General features: G+C 33.3%; 1 protein-coding gene across 8 annotated transcripts in view; it reads left to right on the forward strand.

Annotated features, from left to right (window-relative positions):
- USP15 (ubiquitin specific peptidase 15) overlaps window positions 1-26,305 on the forward strand; it is a 125,134-nt gene that overhangs the window by 78,499 nt on the left and 20,330 nt on the right. For 3 of the 8 annotated variants that reach the window (XM_036122876.2, XM_078076202.1, XM_078076203.1), the window contains 2 exons: window positions 3,866-4,010; window positions 26,031-26,204. In XM_036122876.2, coding sequence (XP_035978769.2) covers window positions 3,866-4,010; window positions 26,031-26,204 — 319 coding nt within the window. Of the gene's footprint in view, window positions 1-3,865; window positions 4,011-8,240; window positions 8,341-19,707; window positions 19,854-25,600; window positions 25,764-26,030; window positions 26,205-26,305 lie in introns of those variants that run through there. The other 5 variants (XM_078076204.1, XM_078076207.1, XM_078076208.1 and 2 more) reach the window with 5 other exon arrangements.

A 26,305-nucleotide genomic window follows, 5' to 3' on the forward strand; every position in this document is an offset into this window, starting at 1 on the left:
TAATCTGAATTTGAATTAATATTTGGATTAATATTATAATAATTATCTAAATTATTTCACATAAAATGTATTTCTTTCCATTCAACTTGTAGAAATAAGTAGGAGTTTGAGACTTATTGTGGAAGTAGCGAAGTTTCTTTAAAAGTATGTAAAATGGGTAATGACCTTTTTTAGATTAAGTGCATTTTTGAAACATCATGTATATGGAAATATTCTACAAGTGCCAAAGTATATACTAAAATCAGTAGTTATGACTTACAAGTTTATATGAAATTATCTACAAATTCAAGACTTGAATTAAACTGATACATTACTAAGATAAAAAGTTTTCACTTCCAGAAATAAGGATATTAGTCATAAAGATAATAACAAAGTATACTTGGAATTATTTCATATAAATTTAATAAAGCTTTTATTAAAGACTAATATTATGAAGAATCAGTTGTTTACTCTGACGTAGTAATTTTACCTGCTAGTCTGTACAGTATTTGTTTTTGACTCAAATTATAATTTAAGTTCATTTTTAATATGCGCCAGTTTCTCTTTTTGTTCCCTGCATTTTTCTGTCTTGCTACATTTGCTTTGATATAACACTGCCTTTAAAACATCTTTTTAATGTATGTGTTGTCGCAACTCTTGGCATTCCTCATCAGAGCACATTTCTATTTTTATGTTAATTAATTTAAAGCTCTTTTATTTGAAATGGAAATGACTCCCTGTAAGAGATTAAACTATGAAAAAGAACTTGATTTTGGAGACTGCCAGAGCTAGCCAGCCATATGGCTCTTTGCAAGTTACTTGCTGAAAGCATCATTCATTAGCTGCAAAATGAGCATAATTATAGTTATGAGGATTAAATTATAGATTTATAATACTTATAATGTCAAATATAAGTGCTAATTGAAAAGTCAGTCTGACGGGCGCCTGGGTGGCTCAGTTGGTTGGGCGACTGCCTTCGGCTCAGGTCATGATCCTGGAGTCCCTGGATCGAGTCCCGCATCGGGCTCCCTGCTCGGCGGGGAGTCTGCTTCTCCCTCTGACCCTCCCCCCTCTCATGTGCTTGCTCTCTCTCATTCTCTCTCTCAAATAAAAAAAAACAACAACAACAACAAAAAAAAAAAAATCTTTAAAAAAAAAAAAAAGTCAGTCTGAAATTTACCAAAAAATAAGTTACTTTGATTTTCAGTGTATCTTCATTTAGGGTGATAGATTTATAATACAGAATTAATGTAGTATAATACTAAAATTCCCATTAAGGTTACAAGCATACTAATTTATTTTTGCAAAATAGCACAGCCGTAGAGGATAAGGACTAGCTTGCCATCTTTAGGAAAAAAATAGTCATAGGCCTAGGTTTCCATGTACCTTGTTGAAGCGTTTAAAGAACTCCTGGTTTTGGTATTTTCCATTACTTATTTTAATATTTGAATTAGGAAACACTCCTGGTTTTGGTATTTTCCATTACTTATTTTAATATTTGAATTAGGAAGCACATTGGGTTACAAGTGGCCAATCAATATAGTATTAAAGTATTTTAAATTTATCAGTTTTTATTATTATCATTGAGCATCTAGACTGTCTCAATCTTTGGGCAAGGCTTATATTTACTTTGTCACTTAAACTAAATGTAGATACCCTCTAAGATTCAAATTTTAAAAGACAAACTGCTTTTGCAAGTAAGTTTTTGTTCATTTCTCAGTAAATAAAAATCCCTATCCCAGCAAATTCCATCCTGTTGCCACTAAGAAAAGAAGAGCTTCCAGCATCCATTTGTGTTACTTGTGGCAGAGACAGATATCTGAATATATACTTAAGGAATAAGCATGTAAATGTGCTTTTTTAGTCTTTTCACTTTGTGTCTGTGTGTGTCTAGGCATGAGCATGCATTTGAACATAGTGTACTCTGTTCAAATTTTATTATAATTTTATATCTGGAATATGTGTCGGTTTTTTTTTTTATTGTGGAGAATGGGTAGAAAATGCAGGCCTTTCATTTTTGTATATAGAGACCTTGATTTTTAGCACTTACAGGAATAAAAGAAAAACAGGATTTAGCTTTTTGTTACATGTCCTCAAAGTTAGATTCAAAAATCCAGTCATCAATCACTGAGTGAACGTATATTGAATTGCTAATAGGTGTCTTGCATTTTAGTCGTTACTGGGAATATAAAATATGAATCATAAGGTTAATGATCTGCATCATATACTGCTTATAAGAACTATGATTATTCAGAACCTGGCAGAAACAATGAACAGCCAGGCCTCTGTGGCCTAAGTAACTTGGGAAATACGTGTTTCATGAACTCAGCTATTCAGGTAGGTCTTTCCAGAGTGAAACTCACATGTTTCATGGAAATCAGCAATAAAAGAAGAGTAGAGTTTTACATATCAGAACAAAACAAAACAAAAGATGCTTGAGTCTATTTTTTGTTTTATACTTTTTTTTTTTTTTTTTTTTTAGTATCAGGAGGTTTTGCTTCTTTGAGTCTGGGAACTGGTCTTTTTATGTTGGGGGTATGTTCTTAAAAATGTAAAAATATTATTAGGTTAGCATTGTATGTGTAGTTTTGGATTATGGTAGTTTTGTTTTACCTGTGTAGCTTGTTGAGGGGTGTGTGTGTATGTGTGCATGTGTGTGTGTGTGTGTGTGTGTGTGTGTGTGTGTGTTTACTAAAGGCTTTGTTATAACTGGCAGTAGTACAGTTCTCTTAAACTGTTAAAATAATAAAGTGAAAGTATAGGAGCTACAATAGAAAGTATTTGAAATTATAAGTAAACATATTTTTAAAAAAGAATACCAGGAATAAATGTAGCCAATTGAGATTATCAGGGTTACTAATTAATCATGTTTATTTGTAACACTGTATTCTTTTATTTGAATCCTGATTTGCTTTTAGCATGACCTTGATTCTCATTCAGGTTTGTTCTCATGAATTAAAAAAATGATGATTGAAAATATGGTTTTGAATTATAGCTGAAGTGTCCATTGTAAATATTTTATAAGATAACCTATTAAAAATTAAGGGAGAATTGATCCTTTTCCACAATATTATTTTTTTATTACATGTAGAAAGAAAGAGGGACAATTTAACTTATTAATTGACTAAAATTACTCTGATCTCTAAGGTTGAAAATTATATAGCTTTTTTTAAGATTAATATTTATAATGCTGATAGTCCAGATTATCCTAAGGTTATATTCATCTAGGTAAAAAAACTACATTTTCTAACAAACTGGAAGAAAGAAAAGGCAAATACTGGAATATACTTGCTTAGAATCATTTCATTTTTGCAGCCCTGATCGCCCCAGACTTTTTTCTGCATTTGAATACTAGATTTTGCTGGTCTAGCATAGAAACTATAAATAGAATCTTCAATGCATCAGACCAGTGATGTCACAGAGGCCTTGGAAGTTTCTGCTCTCACCTGTAACTAGAGTACAACTCCTCCTGTTTCTACTGTTCTCATTCTGTTACAGTAGCAGGATGTAAAAGGGACATAAATGAGATGATTTATTGCTGCGGGTGGTGTTTAAAATCTGAATGTTTTAAATTTGATGGAGCAATGAAGAACGGAGCGAGCTGTGGAGCTGCTCCAGCTAATCAAGGGTAGAAAGATATAATAGTGGTTTTGTATTGGTTGGTGTGGCATATGTATGCAGTGATTTTGTTGATTGGATGAGAAATATCTTAATTAAAGGGGTCATTTTGATTTAGGTTCATGTCTTTAAAAGTACATGTTAATTTTTTTAATAAAAAAATTTAATGACTGACCACCTATCTCAAATTGGTTTGAAGTACTCTGCTCATATAACTACATTGTAATAATCGGCTGCATTATGAAATATATTCTTTGTTTTCTTCCAGTGTGAAAAACTCAAATTATTGTCTCCCATCATATACTGCTTATAAGAACTATGATTATTCAGAACCTGGCAGAAACAATGAACAGCCAGGCCTCTGTGGCCTAAGTAACTTGGGAAATACGTGTTTCATGAACTCAGCTATTCAGGTAGGTCTTTCCAAAGTGAAACTCGTATGTTTCATGGAAATCAGCAATAAAAGAAGAGTAGAGTTTTACATATTAGAACATGAATATTATATATGTTTTGAGAGTTTCTATTTTCATGGAAGATTTAAACATGCACGTTTGAGTCATTCATTCTAGTGCTAGTAGAATATCATTATCAAGTTCCTCAATTAGGTGGCATATGATTGATTACCACATGGTAGAAGATTAACTATCACTTTATGCAAAAATATAATTTCAAACAGAAAACCTAGGCTCTCTGAAAAGAAAAAGAAACCGAGTGAGATCATTCCTTTATATTTTCAGTAGAACTGTCATGGTTTTTTGGACATTGGTGGGAATGTTAGAGAATAAATCTTTTATGGTCACCAGTTCTGTAACTCTAAATAAATTTATTTTTACACTTGATCTTAGTTTTTTTTAACCTTAATGTGAAATTAAGATTTTTTTTAATGAGAAAATTTTATGAACTTCCTTTTGCATATATATTTTAACAAATCACTTTCCCTTAAAGATCTTTTTAATTTGGGGATATAATTGATCACTGCCCCTTTTTTCCTTTTGTGTCTCCATGGAGCTCCCTTTTCTTCCTGCTCTGTCTATACCCTCTTGAAACTTGAATATTTATGTCTTTGATCGACTTTGAAATAATGAGATCTATATGTTTTTTTAATACCACTGTCACTAATTATAAAATTAGAGATGGTTATTTCATTTCCCTTTTACAAATAAAATTCTGCATTTCAAAAAGCCCCAAATAATGGTATACTATTTTTGATATTTCAATTTTAACCTTTTGGGGGGGTGTCCTTTTTTGGGGGGTTGGGTTTTTTGCAAATTCTGAAATTTTATTTTTAAATCTGTAATTTTCTTTTCTCAATTCATATTTTAATACTGAATCTCTGATGCCCAGGAGGCATCCTCCAAAGATAATAGATTAAATACAGAGTATAGATTAATTAAGAACATTATTACAACTCTTTTTCACTATCTGAGAATAGTATAGGACTCTTTAACCATCCAAAATCCAAAATTCTAAATAATGCCTTTTGTACATTGGCATTAATACATTTGTCTCCTAAATTAACCATTGTCTTTACAGTATTCTTGGAAAATTAGAATTTAATTGTCAAAATTGTCTAGACCAGGAATTGGCAATCTTTTAGAAATGCATAGGGGATATAATTACTTAATTTCTGATTTCTTGGTTTAGAGTTGATCCACTCAGAAAATAGCCTTTCTGCTCAAGCAGATACTGTGTAGGGTTAATAAACTCTTCCTTTAAACCTTTGATGATTAATATTATTTATGCTTTAATGTGAATTGCTTTATTCAAAATTATTTTTCTAGGATCCTAGTGCTAGTTAAATAAACAATTTTTAAAAATTTTTATCTTTATTTTTCTGGGAGAGGAGAAAAGGAACTCATCTGAGAAGAGCAAGCCAAAACTTATACTATGATTCTGGCAGCTATTTAGATATCAAAGTAAAGTGTGTGGGTGCTGAGCTTTCAGAGATAGGAACAGTCCAGACAGATTGTAATTTTATTTGGATGTCTGTGGGACTATTCTACCTGACCACTGAAAATCATCTGTAGTACCATCTCTGGAAAATGTTTTATATTAATAGTGGTTACATCAGTACCAGAAAACTCTTCTTATATCACCAAGTCATATTAATTATTGGGTAACTCCTATCCTGGCACTGCGAAAATTATTTTGGTTCTAGACACTTGATAAAGCTTGAGAGGTTTTGTTTTGTTCTGTTCTGTTTTGTTTTTAATCTAAAATCAATCTTGGTGCTTTCTTATAAGGATTAAGAAAATACTTTTACAGCCTAGGCATTAAAAATTTGAGCCGGTCAGAAAAGAACAAGAGTTAATGTTCATGCTAATCATTCAGTAGCGGCTCTGGCTTTCATTCAAACTGAATTCCTTCTAAGGGATTATTACGTTCTAGTTTCCTGTGCCTTTAATACAGTCTTAGTGTTTTGTCTCCAGATGGTTAACTATAATTTCTTAAAAATGAGTATTAAAATTAAATCTAATCACTTCTGTTGAGCTAGATTTGGCATTTGTTGAACTTTCTTGTATATGTTTAAGGTATCAGAAACTTCATTCTATTAGTTATTGCCTCACTTCAAAACAGTTTTATTACAATAAATTTGTAAATCTAATGCTGACCCTCTCTTAATATATATCGCCTTCACATGTTCCATTTCAACTGAAATTAGAGCCATAAGAGTGAGGTTTGTTAGCCAGGAGGGTGATAGTTTGTTACTTTCTGGTAATAATCATAAAGTAAGAAAAATTTTAGATGAAAACTTCAGGGGTTTTTTAAGCAGTGGATATTATTTCATGTCTGTGTCTTGGCTGGAAACTGTACTTTTGCTAAAATCTCCAATCACTTTGAGCAAGAGAAAAAAACTGAGTTTTTATTTTTGCTACTTTTGACTTTTATTTCAAATCCACGATTAAAAAAGCTAATACTTCAGTTTTATTTTCTTAAAGCTTCTATGCTTTTTGATTGATTTAGATGTTCACTCTGAAGCTGAAAACTCAACCATTAAAGGGAATACAAAATGATGTGGGTAGCCTTTATCCCTGTTTCATGAACATGTATGTAAGTTGTTAGGCCCACAGATCAAAGGGGTTAAAGATAACTAATAGAGTAGATTTTTTCAAAATAATTTTTTTAGATAGTTTCCTCAATTATCCTTTTTTTTTAAGTTTCCTTGTAACTTCTATGAAATTGAAGACAATTCATGAACTTCAGAAAATATTTCTACTGATACTTTGAATTTCAGTGTAATTTCTTGTATTCAATAATCCTAAAAAAATACATAGACATTTTAGTACCTCGGGCAGTATGATTATTGATATATCTAAAAAAATATGTGTGGGAGGCATACCTACTTTTTGTATGGGAGAATGGATTATGCTTATTAACCCATCAGTAGCCTTGAGGTAGTGAAATCTTTTGATTGCTTATGGTTAAAAACTAAGTGGCACCAATCTGAGTGTGATTTTAATATTAGTGTTATTAATTTAATTATATTTGTATTCAAGGTTCTCTCTGATGTAATGGTATGAATGAATATTAATTTTTTTGATGAGAATAGTACTGCCATATAGATTTAATTTATTAAGTTAACATTTATTGAATATGAAACATATGAGAAACTTTTGGACATAGATCCTGACCTCATGAAGATTATAGTCTAGATAACTGTGATTTTCACACTTTTTGCCTTTTAGTATGAGAATCTTTTTTTTTTTTTAATTATTACTATGAAAAGTTCAATTTTATCCTCAATATTTAAACAGATGTAGTGAAGTGGCTTTGGTTGGGTAAAGGGTATAGAGTCCCATCTGCTTTCTCTTACTTTTCCTTAATGGCCCCAGAAGCATTCTCATGGGATCCCAGGACTCTAAGGAACAGTCTAAAAACTATAGTATAGGAAGAAAAAGAAAACACATTAAAAATTAATAATACAGATTAGGAGCACTGGTTATGGAGTTACACTGCTTGGATTGAAAACATGTCTCTCTTATTTATTATCTGTGTTACCCTATATAAGTTATTTCCACAATTCATTTTTCTCACCAGATGAGGAAAATATTAGGACCCATATCTTAGGAATTTCATGGGGATTAAATGAGTTGAAGACTATAAAGCTCTTAGGATAGTAACTAACACATCATAAATGAATAGGGAGTAGGTTGGTATTTTGTCTTGTTTTATTTCAATTCAACAAGCTAAGCAGAGTAACTGGAAAAAGTCTACTTTTGATAACCCCTCTATTTGTTCTCCTTTCCTACAAGTCTCATTTCACCTAGTGAATGAAGAAAGAATTAATTGTATTTTTAATTCTTTTTCACTTAGTATTATTGCAATAATGGTATTTATCATCTCCATTTTTGAACAGTGTTCGTTTAACTCTCCCTAGGCAAACTAGTAGGCAAGTGTTTGTGCATATTCAGTCTTCAGAGAACTCAAAATTCATGATTTCAGGTTATCCCTGGCCTCAAGGATTGCAGGCATACACCACCATGTCCCAGTGGTACAAATAAGTTAACAAAATAGTTTTCTAATGCCCTAAATCTTTGAGAGAATGTCTAGTTTTAAAATTTTGCATTATTGGAGGTAATTTTAATTAGCATCAGTTGAGTAGATTGAGGAGCACTCCAACCCTTGTCTTTTTCATTGTCAAGGCCTAGGAGGCTCATGATTGGCTTCCTGGAAGAAGCAACTCTGCAGATGGATTTGAAGCAGGGGAGTGATATGGTCTTTTCCACTGGAAAGCAGCATGGCGTAAGATGGTTGTTTTCAAACTCTTTATTTGGAAGTAATAGGGCTTCTTACTCTAGGAAGTCGTTAAAAAAAATGATGGTAATCAAGAATCTGTTCATTATTCCTGTCATACATTGTACAATCAGTTGGGATTCCAAGCATTTTTAAAGTCAACTTTTTTTTAATGATCTGTTGGGTTAGGAAAAAATCTATTCAATCTATTCAGTAAATTCAGAAGAATGCTAAAGCTTAAAGCTTTTTTTTAAAACTTAAAGAGAATGACTAATACTACGCAGAAATAACATTTTTTTAAGAAACTAGATTCTTACTATATTGTAAAGCAGTGGAAAAGTCATTACTGAAGCTATTATTTCTATGTTGTAGTACTTTATAGCTTTGCATATGATTAAAATAATGCTGTTCTGCTGTCACCCTGAGACATTCTTTTTGCATTTATTGGAACACCAATTCTTAGAAGTCCGGATTAACCTGAAGCTTTCTTTTTTTTTTTTTTTTAAGATTTTTTTATTTATTTATTTGACAGAGAGAGAGAGTACAAGTAGGCAGAGAGGCAGGCAGAGGGAGAGGGAGAAGCAGGCTCCCTACTGAGCAGGGAGCCCGATGCGGGACTCGATCCCAGGATCCTGGGATCATGACCTGAGCCGAAGGCAGCCGCTTAACCGACTGAGCCACCCAGGCGCCCCTAACCTGAAGCTTTCTAATTTTATTCAAATAACCAAATTTATAGTTAATAAATGAAAATCATTTTCACCAAAAAAAGAATCATTTGACCCGAGATAAGAATTTTAAAAAATAGTTTAGGATCTTGAAGAAAATGATTTCTTCTGATAAACTGAGAATATAGCTAAAAATTCAAATACTTCTTCCTAGGGCAGACTTTTTAAAAATTATAAATGACATACAATATGATATTAGTTTCATATATACCACATAGTGATTTGATATTTTTATACATTACAGAATGATAACCATGATAGATGTAGTCACCATCTGTCACCAAACAAAGTTATTACAAAATTATTAACTATATTCCCTATGCTGTACTTGACCCTAATCCAGGAAATTAAACTCACTTATTTGAGTTCCTGTATTTGCCAAAAATTACATGGCACTATCATCAAAAATGTGTTTAATCATCTATCAAATGACAACTCAGTTGGGTCTTCTTCCCATTTTGATAAAAGTAAAGAAATGGAAATGACCTTTCTTGTATTAGAACCATTCACTTTCTCAACACAGATACCAATTTTTTTACTTTTCCCTTTGTTTGAACTAGGGTGAGAGAGAAGTATTCCTTCTTTTAGAAAGAGAAAGGGGGCTGGGAAAGGAGAACCTGAATTCTCAGGCATATTATTTTGGGGAAGAGTATATATAGCATAGTTCTCTAAGAATATGGTTTTCATAACTGGGGGAGACATGGTATCTCTAAAAGCATGACTTTTGCACCTATGTAACTTGGCTAATTGTGATTTCTTGTCATGAAAACATGCCTTTCTTAACATCAGATACTGAAGGGAATCTTATTTTGGCATTCTTCACATTTTCTGAATTAACATACAAATATCTCTAGGATTAATGCCTCTATTTCTGAATTAGTATAGACTTAAATGTTTTATCTGCCCCTAATTCTGTATTAGGGAATGACATAAGTATAGATTAGAGAAAAATACAGGGATTTCAAGGAGTTATAAATAATTACACCTGATTCTAATACAGAATTGTTTTTACATTACTCTGGCAGATCAACACCAATTTACATATACTCACTAGACAGGATTACATCTTACGACAGCAGTTAACATAATCAGACTGAAGTATCTTGTATTGATTTAAGATTTTTTTTTTTAATTTTTAAGTAATCTCTACACCCAACATGGAGCTCAAACTCACAGCCCTGAAATCAAGGGTCGCATGCTCTACTGACTGAGCCAGCCAGGAGCCCCTCTTGTATTGATTTTAATAACTGTTGAAAGGATATTTATTTGTAGTTAAAGGAAAATGTAAGAAATGTCAGTCTGTAATTTATAATTATAACTACAAATTGCTCCCCTCCAAAAAAAACAAAGGGAACGTGGTTCCAAATTTACTTCTATCACCCAAAAATCAAACAGTTTATAATAGAGGTCAAAATGCTTTCTAAGATCTATTTCCTCCTTTATTAAATATACACTAATATCATTCAATACTTTATAATTAGAAGATTCTAAAATGTATCATGCTAATATTCTAAATTATAAATTGCTATTACTGAATAGTGTCACTAGGAAATAGAGGATATTGGACTGATAGAGCCTTAAGAAAAGGAAAGGCATGCTAAATCCCTCTGACGGGCTTGTTTTGTTGTCTTTTTGTCTATTTGTTTTAATGTATACATTTAAATTCTGGTCAACTGAGGCTGTGCTGTTATTTATTACTAAAAAGTCCCTAATCTACTGGACTTCTTTTCTTTTTTTTTTTTTTTTAAGATTTTATTTATCTATTTGACAGAGAGAGATACAGCGAGAGAGGGAACACAAGCAGGGGGAGTGGGAGAGGGAGAAGCAGGCTTCCCACTGAGCAGGGAGCCCGATGCGGGGCTCGATCCCAGGACCCCGGGATCATGACCTGAGCCGAAGGTAGACGCTTAACGACTGAGCCACCCAGGCGCCCCTGCACTTTTTTTCTTTTAATATCATTTATCTTAAAATCACCTTTCTATTTTAGTTTGTGAGTAGAAATAGTTTGTGATTATGCTTATTGCTCATGAACAACTTCATTAATGTTGTCACTTTGCAAATAATTGCTTAGTTCAATATTCTTTTAATACTGTATTTATGGAATCCAGTTGCTAAGTATTACCAATCAGTCCTTTAGAGTGATTTGTAAACTATGCTATACTGGGTAGGGAGAGGGTCAGTGAGTTGGTACTGAAAACCATTGCTTAATTAATAAGAATATTTAAAATAAATTACTGATTCTCATAAACTCATATTAAAAAATTAACAGCCCAGTAACGAACCTGCAGCCTCTGAGAACAACAGTACCCTTCTTTGAATAGTGCAAGTTTTTCATATCATTGTCACTTTCTTAATTTCCTCTTCACAGAGGTCTGTCATTTAAGGCATAAGGTATCCTTACTTCACTGATGAGAAAATTGAGGCAAGGAAAGTTTAAGTGACTTGTCATTCACTAGGACAAGTTAATAAGTGAATTAAAATTGAGTTATTATTCAAAGCATTCTGAGATGTATCTTTCAAAATGACACTAATCAACTTGTAAGAAATGCATAAAAATGTTTTATTTTATTGTGGTCAAATATACTTAACAAAATTTACTATTTTAATCATTTTTAAGTGTACAGTTCAGTGGCATTAAGTATATGCAGATTGTACAACCATTAACAGTGTTTTTATGTTTATGTCAAATATATGGCCCCCTTAATACAAGATGCTCCCATGAAGTAATGTAACTGTTGTATATATCAAAACAGTTTCCTAGGAGGTTATATACATACTTACTCAATTGATAGTAAGAGTTGTTCAAAACATTTTAAAAACTCCTTTTGGAATTACGTTCCCTTTTCTTAGCTTTGATGATGAAACTGATTTTCAAAAACCTGAAGTTATTCAGAGCATCGTCCTCAGAATATTATAGGCCAGTCAAGCTGGGTAATTTTTTTTAATCAAATATACTTAGGAAGTCATCCATTCATTTACTCAGCACATAGTTATTGAGGGCCTACTAAGTTCCTTTCACTCTCATAGGCACTAATTACACCATTGTGAGCAAAACAGTATCTGTTTCCATGGAGCATAGTCTAGTAGAGAAGATGAACATTAAATCGTGAATTATGATAAGCATCATGAAGAGGAAAAATGGGGTGCTATGAGTAAATAACAAGAACTTGGAGAGTACCTACTTTATACTGGGTGTCATACTCTCCAGAAGTAACATTTGAACTCTGACCAAAGAATGGGTATGAGTTAGGCAGGTGAGAGTTGAAGCTAGATGGAGCAGCAACATGTGCAATGCCTCTAGGACAGGCAAGTTTGAGGAACCAAAAGGTGAGGAACCTGTGTAATAATATTTGAAAGCGAGTGATATAAAATCAGTCAGAACCTTGCCTACTCTATATACAGTAGTAACTGCCCTCCCACATTCCATACATGAATCATAACCACCTCACATGCTCTCTCTATATATTTAGGTTTTTGCTGTTGTTGTTTGGTGGGCAGCAAAGCAAAGTTTATTGAACGACAGTAAAGTAACAGTAGAAAGCTCCCGAAGAGGAAGGGGACCCGAGAGGGTTGCCCTGTATTTGGGGTTTTTTGTCTGTCTGCCTTTGCCTACTCCAAACACACCCACAGACGCATGCTCACACACACATACATTCCATGAGCTCAAGGCCTTTGTTTTAGTCACTGCTATATCCCCATTTATCTGTCTGCCCCCCCCACCTCTCTCACACATGCTCACACTCAAACATGCTCTATGAGCATAGGGCCTTTGTTTTAGTCACTCCTCTAGCCCTATTACCTAAAACAGTGTTTGACGTGTAGAAGGCACTCAAATTAATGAAAAGTAAGGGAAATCACGTTTGTCTCTAGTGTCTGGCTTGTGCATCATAGTTATAACCATTTAATGAAACTGGAGTGATGGTAGGAGGGGCACAGTAGCAGGAGTAGACTTGGGGTAGGGAAAAGAATATGAGTTAATTTTAGGCATGTTCAGTTTGTGATGCCCATGAAACATCCAAGTTAGATACATCATAGGCAGATGGATATTCTGATATAGAATTCAGACCAGAGGCTTAGGTTAGTGATAGAAATATGGTTGCTTGTAGATGATACTTAAAATCAGGGATGATTGCATCTAAATGAGGGCATCTTTGAAAAATAGGTCCCAGGACTAAGCCTTACAGTACAGCGTTCAAGTGGAGGAAAGACACTACTGTTGCAGTGGGAGAAAAGAAGATTGTTTGCAAGTAGTTTCTAGATTTTGTAATGATTTCTATTATCCTAAAAATACAAGACCAGGTTATTTGCTAAGAATTAAAGAGTAAGATTGCTTGGCAGTACTGAGATCTCATTTGAGGCTGAAGATCATCAATTCAGAATGGTGGAAATGTATTCACTTGAAATTTTCTCTAGCAGTGTTCAGCTACGTGGTGCATAGAATAGATGACTGGGTTCATATAGTAAGTAATTGGGTTCATTTAGGTTTGGAGAGAGAAAAGGGCGAAGGAATTAAGAGCTACTAAACTAAATTTTCTTGTTTTCATTGGGCTAATTTATTTAGCTAATCCAACAAGCAACCATTGAGTCTCCACTGTGTGCCAAGCATTGTTCTAGCCATTAGTAATAGAGTTGAAAAAGACAGTGCCCATACTCTAGAAGTTCATGGTGTAGTGAATGAAAAAAGACATAAATAAATATGATACACTATGTGATAGGATAGAAAGCATGATCAGCCAAATGTTGTGGAAGCAAAGAAAAGAGAGCCCTTGGGAAATAAGTGAGGCTTCACCAAGGAGGTGACTTCTGAGTCAGGCCTTGATTTTGTTTGGTAGAGTATGTTATTGGTAATGACTTATGTTTTGTTCATTTGGTCATAAAAATAGCAATGAATTACCAGAGGTACAAATATACCATCATAGCTCATACTTATTCCATATTTTTCCACCACAGAAATCCTTACATTAGAAATCTATTTTACCATAGCAAAAAACACATTGTTTATACATAAACACATATTGGCACCCCTTGTATGCTATATATTGATGCTTTTTCACATGTATGCCAGCTCTAAAGAGAAGTACCTAAAATATTTTGAGAATGACAATATCAAGAGAATAAACATATAGCCTTCTTTTTTTTTTTTTTTTTTTTAAAGATTTTATTTATTTATTTGACAGAGAGAGCAAGAGAGGGAACACAAGCAGGGGGAGTGGGAGAGGGAGAAGCAGGCTTCCGGCAGAGCAGGGAGCCCGATGCGGGGCTCGATCCCAGGACCCTGGGATCACGACCTGAGCCGAAGGCAGACGCTTAACGACTGAGCCACCCAGGCGCCCAAACATATAGCCTTCTAAAGTAATTACATCAAAGATGATGTTGATTTGAATTTGAAGGGTTTACTAGAAAATCACAGCTTTATAACCATGTCATGTATAATTAAAAATAAAAACTCTGTGGCCTTCATTTAGAGAGATTTTGCTTTGAATATAAACTGAATCATTGACACATATATATTAATATACATACACATGTGTATATTCATTATGTATATATGAATGTATTTTTTTCTACAGATTTGTTATATAATTGAGGTATTAATGATTCTTCAATAATTGCCCAAGGCCATTCTAAGTATTAAATACTTCGACAGAAAAAGCTTTCAGTAACTGTTTTTAAAAGAAATTACAAATTTTTTACCAAAATGTTACTAATTGTTTATAAGGAATTTCTTAATAGTAAGATATAACGTATCTTAAGAGTCCTCTTATACTCACTGAGTACCATACCTAAAGTGTCTCTGTCATCACGATTATACCACCATCTTCCTGGGAACCTCTGCTGTCTTCTCTGAGACTTGTTCCATTAATCATCATATCATTGTTACAGACTTTTAAATCTACCTCTTCACTGTGTTTCTTTAAGCATATATACATGGTCAAGTCTTTTTTTCTTTAACTGGGGGGGTGGGAAGGAATAGAGTGAAGAGGACTCGACCTTGAAAATTGAAAATAATGGTCTGTGCTTTCTCCCTACTTTTACATCTCGCATTCAGTAGTCCTCTGAATCATAGCAATAGTAGTTACAAGTATGGATTTTGGAACCTGACTGCTTGGATTCAAATCCTAGTTCTGCTACTTAGTTGTATGATCTTGGATAAGAAACTTCTTAGTTTCTTCATCTGTTAAATGAAGATAAATTGCTTAAGAAGTGCTTGGTAACTAGAAAGCGATATGTCAATATCAACTGCTGTTACATCATTGCTGTGACCATCATACCACCCCATAGAAATTGCTTTTGAAAAGGTCATTCTTGTTTGCAGGGTTCTTTGTAGCCTCTTTACCTTTGAGAAATTGACACCCACTTTTTTTTTTTTAAAGATTTTATTTATTTATTTGACAGAGAGAGACACAGCAAGAGAGGGAACACAAGCAGGGGGAGTGGGAGAGGGAGAAGCAGGCTTCCCGCAGAGCAGGGAGCCCGATGCAGGGCTCGATCCCAGGACCCTGGGATCATGACCTGAGCCGAAGGCAGACGCTTAACGACTGAGCCACCCAGGCGCCCCGACACCCACTTTAATTGACAAATCCCAACCTGTCTCAACCATAATTTTCCCTCCTGAGTTTCCCTTCAGTATGTAACTATTAGATGGACATTTCTGCCTAGATAATACTACACTTAAACTAAATGTGTCTACTAAGACCAAACACATTCCCCCAAGAAACCTGATTCTTTTCTCTCTTATACTCCCTTATAGTTGCAACTATCCACCCACTAACCCAAGTCAAAAACTTGAGACTTATTACCCCAAATCCTCATTCCACTACCTCTTAATGTCACTTATATCCATCTTCTCTTCTACTGTCAGTACACTATTTCAATACTTGAGCATCTTTTATATGAACTATTGAAATATATCTCTAACTCATATCTTTTTTCCTTTGTTTATCCTCTTCCACTCCATTTAGTACACTAATTCCAGAGTCATTGTTTTAAAATGAAAATATAATTATGTTATCTCTTTGCTTAAAACTTGCTTCCTGTCACCTAGAGGATAAAACCCAAATGGGACCCTACCTACCTCTTTAGCCAAAACTAGAGGTTCTTGGAATTTGTGAAGTTTCAAACTTCTTTGTGTATACTGTTTTCTCTTCCCTGGTTGCTTTTCCCACACCTCCACCTCTCTCCCCTTTCCTCTGTCTCTTTCTTCTGGATAAATACCTATTACACAGTGAGAATCATGAAAGTAGAGATTGTGTTTGGTTTTCTTTTATATCCCCAATGTTTAATATAATGCCAGATAATAATACATTAGAACAGTGTTTCTCACAGTGTGTCTGTGGATGAGGTAGCATGGTCAGCAATAAAGTAAGCATAGAAATTAAGCATAAGTGATCTAAAACTTTTCTAGCTGTTTGTCAGGGTAATTTTATATATATTAAATCTCATAATAAAAAAATGGGGCTTTGTTTTTTAGATGTCATTTTTTATTTCATTTTTCTAGTGGTTCATTTTTGTATTTTATGAAAGTATCAGTCTGTGATGATTTGGAAATTAAAAAAAAAAAAAAATTTAGTTCTTTCACACAAATGGTTAGAGAAGAACTGCATTAGAAAAGATACCAGAAATGTTTAGAACTTCACCTGTCACAGATTGATATTTCTGAAACTGTCTAAACTCCAAAAGAGCACATTAATTTTAAAAAGAATTATAGCACATAGTATCTGTCTTTACTTCTTGAAACTGAAGAGTCAGAAACCTACCAATATATATAAAGTCCAAGAAATACTGTAGCTTTATGTTCCAGCAATGTAACCAATCTGATAGCTCTCGGATTGGGCTGCCATGTTAATCACAGCTCGGCAGAGAAACCCCTTAGTACCATGCAAATAGTTTCTTGAATGATTTCATGGTGAATGATAGGAAAAAGGCCTTTTAGAACATTATTTTTATACTTCTAGAGACTCTTGAAATAATTATCTTCTTAATAAATATTTGGTGAGTGATTAGATAAATTTAAAGTTCTTTTTGATTATGAAAATAATCAGAAAATACAGTTCATGCTGTTACATGGTATTTAAACTTCTGTTTCAACTCACCTGAAGTATTTATTGTCCGTTATGGGCCTAATGTAATGAAATGATGCAGAGAAGTATATGACATGGTGGTTTCCCTTAAAGAATGTAAAAAAACAGTTAAACTTTTTAGAAGTTTTCTCCTATCCTTTCCTGTATGCCTTCACAGGAGAACTAAAAGATCAATGAATCACACAATTTGTAATACCCATTTATTAAAAAATGTTTCTTTACGGAATATTATGTGCAAGGTACTAAACCACACATAAAATTTTAAAGAACCACTGTTTTTTCTTAAATCCTTTGTCTTGATTGACTAAAATAGTGGCATTCATTTCATTGTGAGCCAGTTTTGTATTATTAAGGGGTAGAGCAGATACAATACTAAATATTAAAATTGAATTCGTACACTTTAGTTCTTTAAAATAAATATAACTTACATTAAAGTTTATTAATGTTATTAGAACCATTTGTTTTTAGCTTGCTTCCTATAAACTGAATATTGAACATAAAATCACTCATTAAATAGCCTGTTACTAAAAAAAAAAAAATTTTTTTAGACAATTGCTGTTATAGTCTAGTAGTTTGAAAACCTCAAATACATCTGCCTGAAAGTTATAGTATTGTTGTTGGTGTAATCATTATCACAGAAGCTTTCAAATTTATTTATATTGCAAGTAGATCTTCTAATTTCTACTTGTAACATTTAATATGAAAATTAATGGTCTTTACATAATCATAGCTTTTTTAACATTGTAAGATTTACTCACTGTCAGTAACAGGGTAGTCTTTTTGAGAAATTTAGAATTCTCCTCCCTCAGTCCTATAGATGAGAGAGAAAAATAAAAGCATATTTCTTTGCTAGCCAACAAAATGTTTCCCATTAGTTCTCGTCCTTCCCAGAGCTTTCATAATTCTTCATTGAATTTATTTTATTTTATTTTTTTTATTTTTTTAAAGATTTTATTTATTTATTTGACAGACAGACACACAGCGAGAGAGGGAACACAAGCAGGGGGAGTGGGAGAGGGAGAAGCAGGCTCCCCGGTTGGGCAGGGAGCCCGATGTGGGGCTCGATCCCAGGACCCTGGGATCATGACCTGAGCCGAAGGCAGACGCTTAACGACTGAGCCACCCAGGCACCCCTCTTCATTGAATTTAAGTAGTGTATGATGAAATATCATAGAATTTGAAGGAAAGGGTAACAGCAGGAACTTTAAATGAAATTTAATTTTATTTAGGTCTTAAGCGTAGTGCCCAGATTAATGACAGACATTAAAATGTTAGAACAATATCCTTGTCCAATTCAAAACTGCTGCCTTTGAGGGGCGCCTGGTTGGCTCAGTCATTAAGCATCTGCCTTCCACTTGGGTCATGATCCCAGGGTCCTGGGATTGAGCCCCGCAACGGGCTCCCTGCTGGGCGGGAAGCCTGCTTTTCCCTCTCCCACTCCCCCTGCTTGTGTTCCCTCTCTCGCTATGTCTCTGTCAAATAAAAAAAAAACCAACAAAAACTGCTGCCTTTGAAACTATTTTATGTAAAATTCCAATATTTTAAGTTGAGTGTATGCCAGTGATCTCTTCTCTGACTAATTGAAAGGGGAAAAAAACAGTTAAAAGTTTTTTAAGAATAAATGAATTAAAGTTATATCCACTTATTTTTATTATTTTTGTTTTTTAAGATTTTATTTATTTATTTGATAGAGACACAGCGAGAGAGGGAACACAAGCAGGGGGAGTGGGAGAGGGAGAAGCAGGCTTCCCGCCGAACAAGGAGCCCGATGTGGATCTCGATCCCAGGACCCTGGGATCATGACCCAAGCCGAAGGCAGACACTTAACGACTGAGCCACCTAGGCGCCCCAAAGTTATATCCACTTATATTTTACTTACCTAAATTTATTTTTTAAAGAAAGCTTGAAAAGAGATTGGAAATGAAAAGCAAAATAGAACAATTATATTTGCTTTCCCAAAATATGTGGAGAAGCTTTAGAATTGATCTCTCACATGTAATGAGATTTGCCTTTCCTAGGGGAAAAAGTAACAAAAAGTAAAATACCGAGTGTCTTAAAAATATCTCATTTTTAAAATTTACTTGATGAAGGGCGGCCTTATATTTATACTTCTTCATTGTAAAAGTCTACATCACACTTTTCCTTTCTCATCCACTATTTTTTACAGAACTAGAGCCAGTATCCCAGTATTAACAGAAATCTTCAGAATTATACAGTACCTTTTCAGAATGTTTATACTGTTGTCATGACAAACTGAAAAACAATAGTGTGGCAAATCTGAAAATTCTTATTCCATCTAATCTTAAAATCCAGGAAAAAAGAATATTGGGTTATTCTAAGGTTACTTTAACCATGGATTACTTCAGGTTTTATTTTTAAATCATAAGAAAATAAAATGGTTTCCTCATTTTAGATTGGGTTTTTATTTTTAGTATTGGTTAGTTTGAAGGTTTAGCTACTTTTTTTAAAGGGTTGTGAGTGGCATTACATTTTGATCAGTTACAGAATGAGTTACACAACTCAAAGCTTTAGGTAATCAAAAATTAAGTTTGTTTTCTTTCCTGTTCTAGTTACCGGTTTACTAAAATAGTGAGCATACATGATCACTTGAAAATTGGGCTTCTGGAGCACCTGAACAGAAAGGGAGTGGTTCATATTCAGCATTACAAAAGACAACTTTCTCTTTTTGAAGGGGATTACTTTGGCTATTTTCCAGGTACTGGGGAAATTCCAGATTCATTACAAGTTATTGGGATGGCTATTAATTATTCATTTCCTAAAATATGTTGATTACAGACTTGAGATTTGGTTATACAGTAGACTTTATTTCACTTCATCAATTAAAAAAATGATGTAGAAATTTATAGTGAAATACAAAATTGAGACTCTTACATGGGTCACATATTTTTTCAGAGAACTCTAGAAACATCACTCTTATTGATCACAACATTTAATGGTAGAACTTTTTGAAAATAATGTAAGAGCAATAGGATCTGTACGTGTATATAAGGAAAAGTTATGTGCAGAGCATTGTAGCTTTTCCAGCTAATTAAATAATGAAAGAAAATCGTAACCTCACATAATAGTACAATTTTAGATGTATGGAAATTTACAACTAGAGAATTTTTCATAGAGAATTATTACTTTATAAAATAGTTGAATGGTATATGCATTCTTTTTAAAAATAGTTCTTCATGGAGGCAGTGGTTAAAGTTCTATATACATCGACCCATATAGCAGAATGTCCACTCAAGACATTTGATTATTTAGAAGAATTCTCTTTGGAATTTTTATGTCTGGCTCTAGGTTGAAGATTTGGGGAAGAGTCTTTATAAAAATCTATTTCCAAATATTTTTTCTCTACATACCTTTTACTTATAAGGATTTATCTTGATAGTTTGGGGCATTCACAATAGCTGTTTTCCTTCATTAGGAAAGCTTGCCTAGGCATTATTTGGACTTTTATTTTTGAACTTATAGAACTTTCAGATAGGTTATAGTTCTCTAACAGGGTGCAATTCAGATCTCTTTAGTGTCTTCCTACTGCTCTCAATTTCTCTAAGGACTGTTTCTGGTCTTTCTGCCATATAAGTTTTCATTCATTCAACACACCTTTATTAAGGTATGTGTCAGGCATTGTGCTATAGACCCTGAGGTACAAAAGTGAATTGGACATGGACACTGCTCTCAAGATAAGTGCAGTATAAGTGAGTTCAAGGTATAGAATTAGCTCAGAGGAAGGAATATTATTCTTCCTTGAGGTGCTGAGGGAGATGTAAGAGATGGTGTTTGTAAGAGATGCTGAGATGAGTGTTAAAGAATGAGTAGGAATTTCTTAGAGGGGAAGAATATTCTAAGAAAAGGAGAAGGAGTACATGCTAAGGTTCAATCTTAATACCTTAAACTAAGGGCTAAATATGTCTTAAGACTCCTAATTCAAATTCACATTCAAGAATATTCTTTATTATTTGGAGTTTCCATTTTAAATGCATATGTAAGCACAAGTAGAGAACCACAGAGCCACTTTCAGGAACAGATGCTTAGCAGTCACGTCTGCTTACAAAATAATTAACTTGCACATACCCAGGCATTCTCATTCCTCATGGATCAACAATTTTTCATACTTGCTTATATCCTGAACCTTCCAGTTAACCAACTGGTCGTTTTATCACGAAGGCTAATAAACTAATGAATGCCAAGACTAATATATACTAAATATGAAATTTAGTATTTTAATCCTTATATCTTCAATTGCTCTTATCAGTTTCACACATTATTAACTTGCCTAGGAATCATAAAAAATATTTAAGTATAGAAATATTTAACCTCGTTAACAAGTGCATTTTTGCTTGTTCATTATTATATATTTTTACTTACTCTCTTTTACATTAAGAACTGAAACTACTGGTACAGAATCCTTTTCTTCATTCTGATTATTGCTTTACTTTTAACATGGTATTTGACAAAATTCTATCCAATTTTAGGAACAACTATAGGCACCATTATGATATAAACAAAATGTGGCTTAAGATATGTGGTGCATATCTTATGATCAGTCACATTACCTCATATTTGGACTTCATTTTTTTTTTTGGTGATGAGTTGTAAGAGGTAGTTCTCCTTGAAATACTGAAGTGTTGGTGTTTGTCAATGGCAGGGGGTTAAAATCTGAATTAACAAAGGTGAAGCTCAAAATGGCATGTGACTGGTAGAATGTCACAAAACTCATAAGTAGCCACAGAAATAACATACTAATACTGTTTATATAATCCCTTTTGTTTTTCTGATAGACTCATATCTATGTTCTCAGATTTTACTAGGAAAAGCCATGTATGTTAGGATGAGTTTTGTTCTGTTTTACAGTTCAAGAATCATTGAGGGTGAGAAATACGTCCACGTAGGCACACAACACATGTTGTGTGATTTCAGGTCCATATTTTGTCACTCCGTAGTAAAGTATCTTACAGGCTGAAAAGGAAAGTCCCTATGTCTACATATGTAGGGCTTTTAATTTATATATGTCTTAAGAAAAGAATTGTTTTGGGACAGCCCCAATCAGATAGAAAAGTGATGTTTGTTATAGTAGAGGAATCTTTGAGAGAGATGTTTCAGAACTATGGTTATGGTTGTTTTTATTATTGAACCCGCCAAAATATTTATTCTTTAAAACATTGCATTTAATGGCAACCAGTCCAAGTGCCCAGTTTTCTTGTAGTTGTCAAAGATGTTCATGTTTCTAAGATAGCCTCATGTTAAAAGATAGAATGAGTTGCATATATAACTCAAACTGCATTATGACCAATTTTAAGAAACGACCTTCTGCCACAGTGATGGCATTGAATACTGATAACACTTGAGGCATGGAAATATTTTGGTTGTTTGACCTGTATTCTAATTATACCTTGAAATTTGTACTAAAAATTATAAGAGAACTTTTATTATTTTAAGTGGTCTTTATAGTATTTCAAGAATAATATTTTCAAGGTCAGGGAGAAAAGATATTTTCAATATGAAAAAGAAAAGTCTGACATCAGTGTCAGTTTTTAAACTCTTATGATACGTGCATTAGTAGAACACTTAAGCTGTCTATTGAATTTCTGTATTTATATGTGTTTGTATAAATTTTTAAAAAATGCAGCTTCTGAGTTTCTTAAAACATTACGTTCTGGTGTACACCTGAAACTAATGTAACATTGTATGTCAACTATACTTACGTTTTTAAAAAATTGTGTTTAACAAATAGAATGCTTTTTTGGGCCATTTAGGACTTAATGGTTTAAATTTAAATATAAGGGTTATCTCAAAATATATTGGTTATGATACCTTGACTCGTAATATAAGCACTTATCATTAAAACTCTTTGTGTATTTTTGTTATTTAGTTTGTAATGTTGAATTATAGTCAACTTGAAAATCACATGTGTCACTTTGAAAATAATCACTGGTCTCTGTGTCAAGGACTTAAAACAAATCCAAGCAGAGATGCACTACAAAGCAGGTAGTGGATTGAATGAAAGTTAAACAAAAGCATGGGAAGGTTGTGGGGTTTTTTTTTAAGTTACTTATTTATTTTAAGCAAACTCTACACCCAATGTGGGGTTCAAACTCAGGACTCTGAGATTAAGAGTTGCACAAAAGCATGGGAAAGTTTTTAATAGGTTCTGTCCTTCTTTGGCTTAGTATTCAAGTAAAAGTGCTTGAAGAAACTTTTGAGATTATTCATTACCAGCTAATATATTTTTGCCTCATTTAGTAATAATTCATTCAAGAAAAATTTAAGTACTCTGTGCCAAACATTTGAAGGATAAGAGTAAAAAAACCAAGAGGATAAAAACATTTGTTAATATAGGTAAAAACATATTTTATTAATCATGCGTACATGCTGAGTGCTGGAGATATATATATAATTGATTTTATGGTTCTTGCTCTCATGAAAGTCTCAGTCCATTTAGCAAGACGGACAAACTAAAATTAAAGTTACACTATATTATAAAATAAGTGCTGTAATAAAAGTGAGCATTATGCAATATGGAAACATACAGGAGGAAACACTATAAGGAAATCTAGGAATCCTGAATCTTGATGGTTTAGTAGAAGTTAGTAGGACAAAGAAGGTATGTTTCACATAGATGGAGTGATACTGAAAATTTACAGAGTGAGAGATTGCATGGAGGTCAAGGAACCACAAGTAATTAAATGAGGCTAGGATGGAGTCAAATAAAGGTATTAGCAAAACATAGGCTACCTAGGTAGCAAAAGACAGATTCTTTCAAAAATTTGAGATTTTAATCTGAAATTGCTATTAAAGGATTTATAGCAAGGAAGTGACATAATTAGATAAAAATTTTACAAAGATCACTCTGGATGCTACTGGAAAAGGATTTTCAGTTATATCTGGAAGCTCTTTGCAAGATAAGGATACATGTAAACAATTAAGTGAAAACTTTCAAAAATTATTTGTGTTTGTACAACTTCGTTCTTAGTTTGGTAAAACCATAAATTAGGTTCTTTGTATAATGCTGTTACAGACAGTAGTGGAATATCATATTCTTAGTATAACCCTGAACTGATCAAATACAGGGATTTGGAAAAAAAATACAAGGACTTGAAAACTAATTGTTGGAAATGCTGTCAGACTGCCTCCTCTTTGCCTCATTGACTATATAGTGTTGATCCTATTTGTACTAAATCAGATGATACTGCTAAGTGATGGCATTTAATGTAGCTGTGGTGTATTCTGGGTTGCCTGGCCCTACCTCTAGTCCTGCGTTTATAACTAAAAGAACATATAATGCAAAAGGAAAAGAGAATGAATCTCAAAAGGTGTGTAAGTTTATGAAAGTTTGAGGTATAAAAGAAGTTCAGAAGTAGGAAAGTATCCTTTCCCAAATTGCCTCCTACACTGTAACTTACCTCTGTCGTCTTGCTCACATAAAATTTGTTACTGCTGAAAATGGCTTGAAAATTACACTAAGGTCTATGTAGTCTAACCAAACACTTTTAGCTGTTTTTATATTGTTTTCGTTGCCTAAGAATTATATAATAACAAATTCCATGATATTATAAATAGTTCTCCCTTTTTGCCTTATGATTGGGGCCAGATTACCAATATGAGCTGTATTATTTTTATTCCATTGAAAATATCAAAATAGATATTATAGTTACTTGAGTAAACATAACATATTTGAAACCACAAAATAGAACTTTATAATTTATTTCAAAAAATCGAATATGCCTAATTTTGAAATTTTAGCCAAACAGTACATGGTATATAGACATAGTTTATGGTACCCAACTTATTGGCATGAACCCAGCAGGCTGAACTTTTCATAGCTACCAAGACTTTAATCCCAGACTATTAATCCAAATGAGTGGTAAGCAAGCTTTGAAAAACCTTGATTTCCATTCATATAAATCCGAGCTCTCATAAGAATGAGTTTTGAATCCTTTACATGCAAGCAACTACCTTCACTTAAGTACTTTGCCAGTTGACTCCCAAGACAAATGTCTTCCTGCAGCAAAAGAAAGTGACCTATATGACCATATGTCTGTCAGTCATTACATATTCTATTTGACGATTCTAGACATCTAATTGATAAAGTAATACTGGGTTTATAATTAAGTCAAATTGTATGGTATTATCAACTTAAAATTATTCATCTTGAGATAAAATATTGTGGAAAAACTATATTTCTGCCATCTATTTTATTTTAAATCCTAAATTATTTAATTCTAAATGGAAAAAGAGATGGACAATGAACTTATTCATAGTTTTAATCTTGCCATAAAGGAAAATTGGATTGTTATGGTATTGAAAACTTGATTTAAGAACACACTTACAGAGTTCACATAACAAAAGTTGGTTTCCTCAGGCTCAGCTAATCTGTACTGTCCCTTCTAAAAATGGTTGACCAAATGGAAAACGTAAAGGCTGCTCTTTCATGATAAGGAATTGACAATGGAAGCAGTAAATACCTCTTTAAAGTTAATTTCTTGCTTGCACTCTATCTCAGTTTTTACCTACTCAGGCTAATTTGCAGGTGCCTGGGATGAGTAGACAATCCATAATTTCTACCAATCAAGTAAAAGAAGGAAAGAAAACTCTGAGCTTCTCTCCCAGTTAACAGGTAGTTTGCTGTGGTTAAAATTAATGCAGATTTTACAGCAACAAATATTAGCATTTTCATTTATTATAAGTAATTGATTTGAAATTTGGGAAATGAATAGTTGAGTGCATCATTTGAGTGTTTATTTGACCAGTTATTTATTAGTTCAAGAACCCATCATTTAAATTTTTCTCTGTATGTTATGGCAAGTCAGTTTGTTTCTCTCTTCATTTTAACATGTTTAATGTGTGGTTACTTTTACTTGAAAATGTGTTTTATTCTTTGCAGTGTTTGAGCAACACACCTCCACTTACTGAATATTTCCTCAATGATAAATATCAAGAAGAACTGAATTTTGACAATCCCTTAGGAATGAGAGGTGAAATAGCTAAATCTTATGCTGAATTGATCAAACAAATGTGGTCTGGAAAATTTAGCTATGTCACGCCAAGAGCCTTTAAGGTTAGTACAGTAAGTACATTTTCAATAAGGGCTATATCATCCCCAAGAGGACAAAAGTAGGTTCTTTGGGGAAGGAGTGAAAAAAACCATAGCTGTTAAAT

The sequence above is a fragment of the Halichoerus grypus genome, chromosome 6, assembly GCF_964656455.1.
Source record: "Halichoerus grypus chromosome 6, mHalGry1.hap1.1, whole genome shotgun sequence".
NCBI classification, from domain to species: Eukaryota; Metazoa; Chordata; class Mammalia; order Carnivora; family Phocidae; genus Halichoerus; species Halichoerus grypus.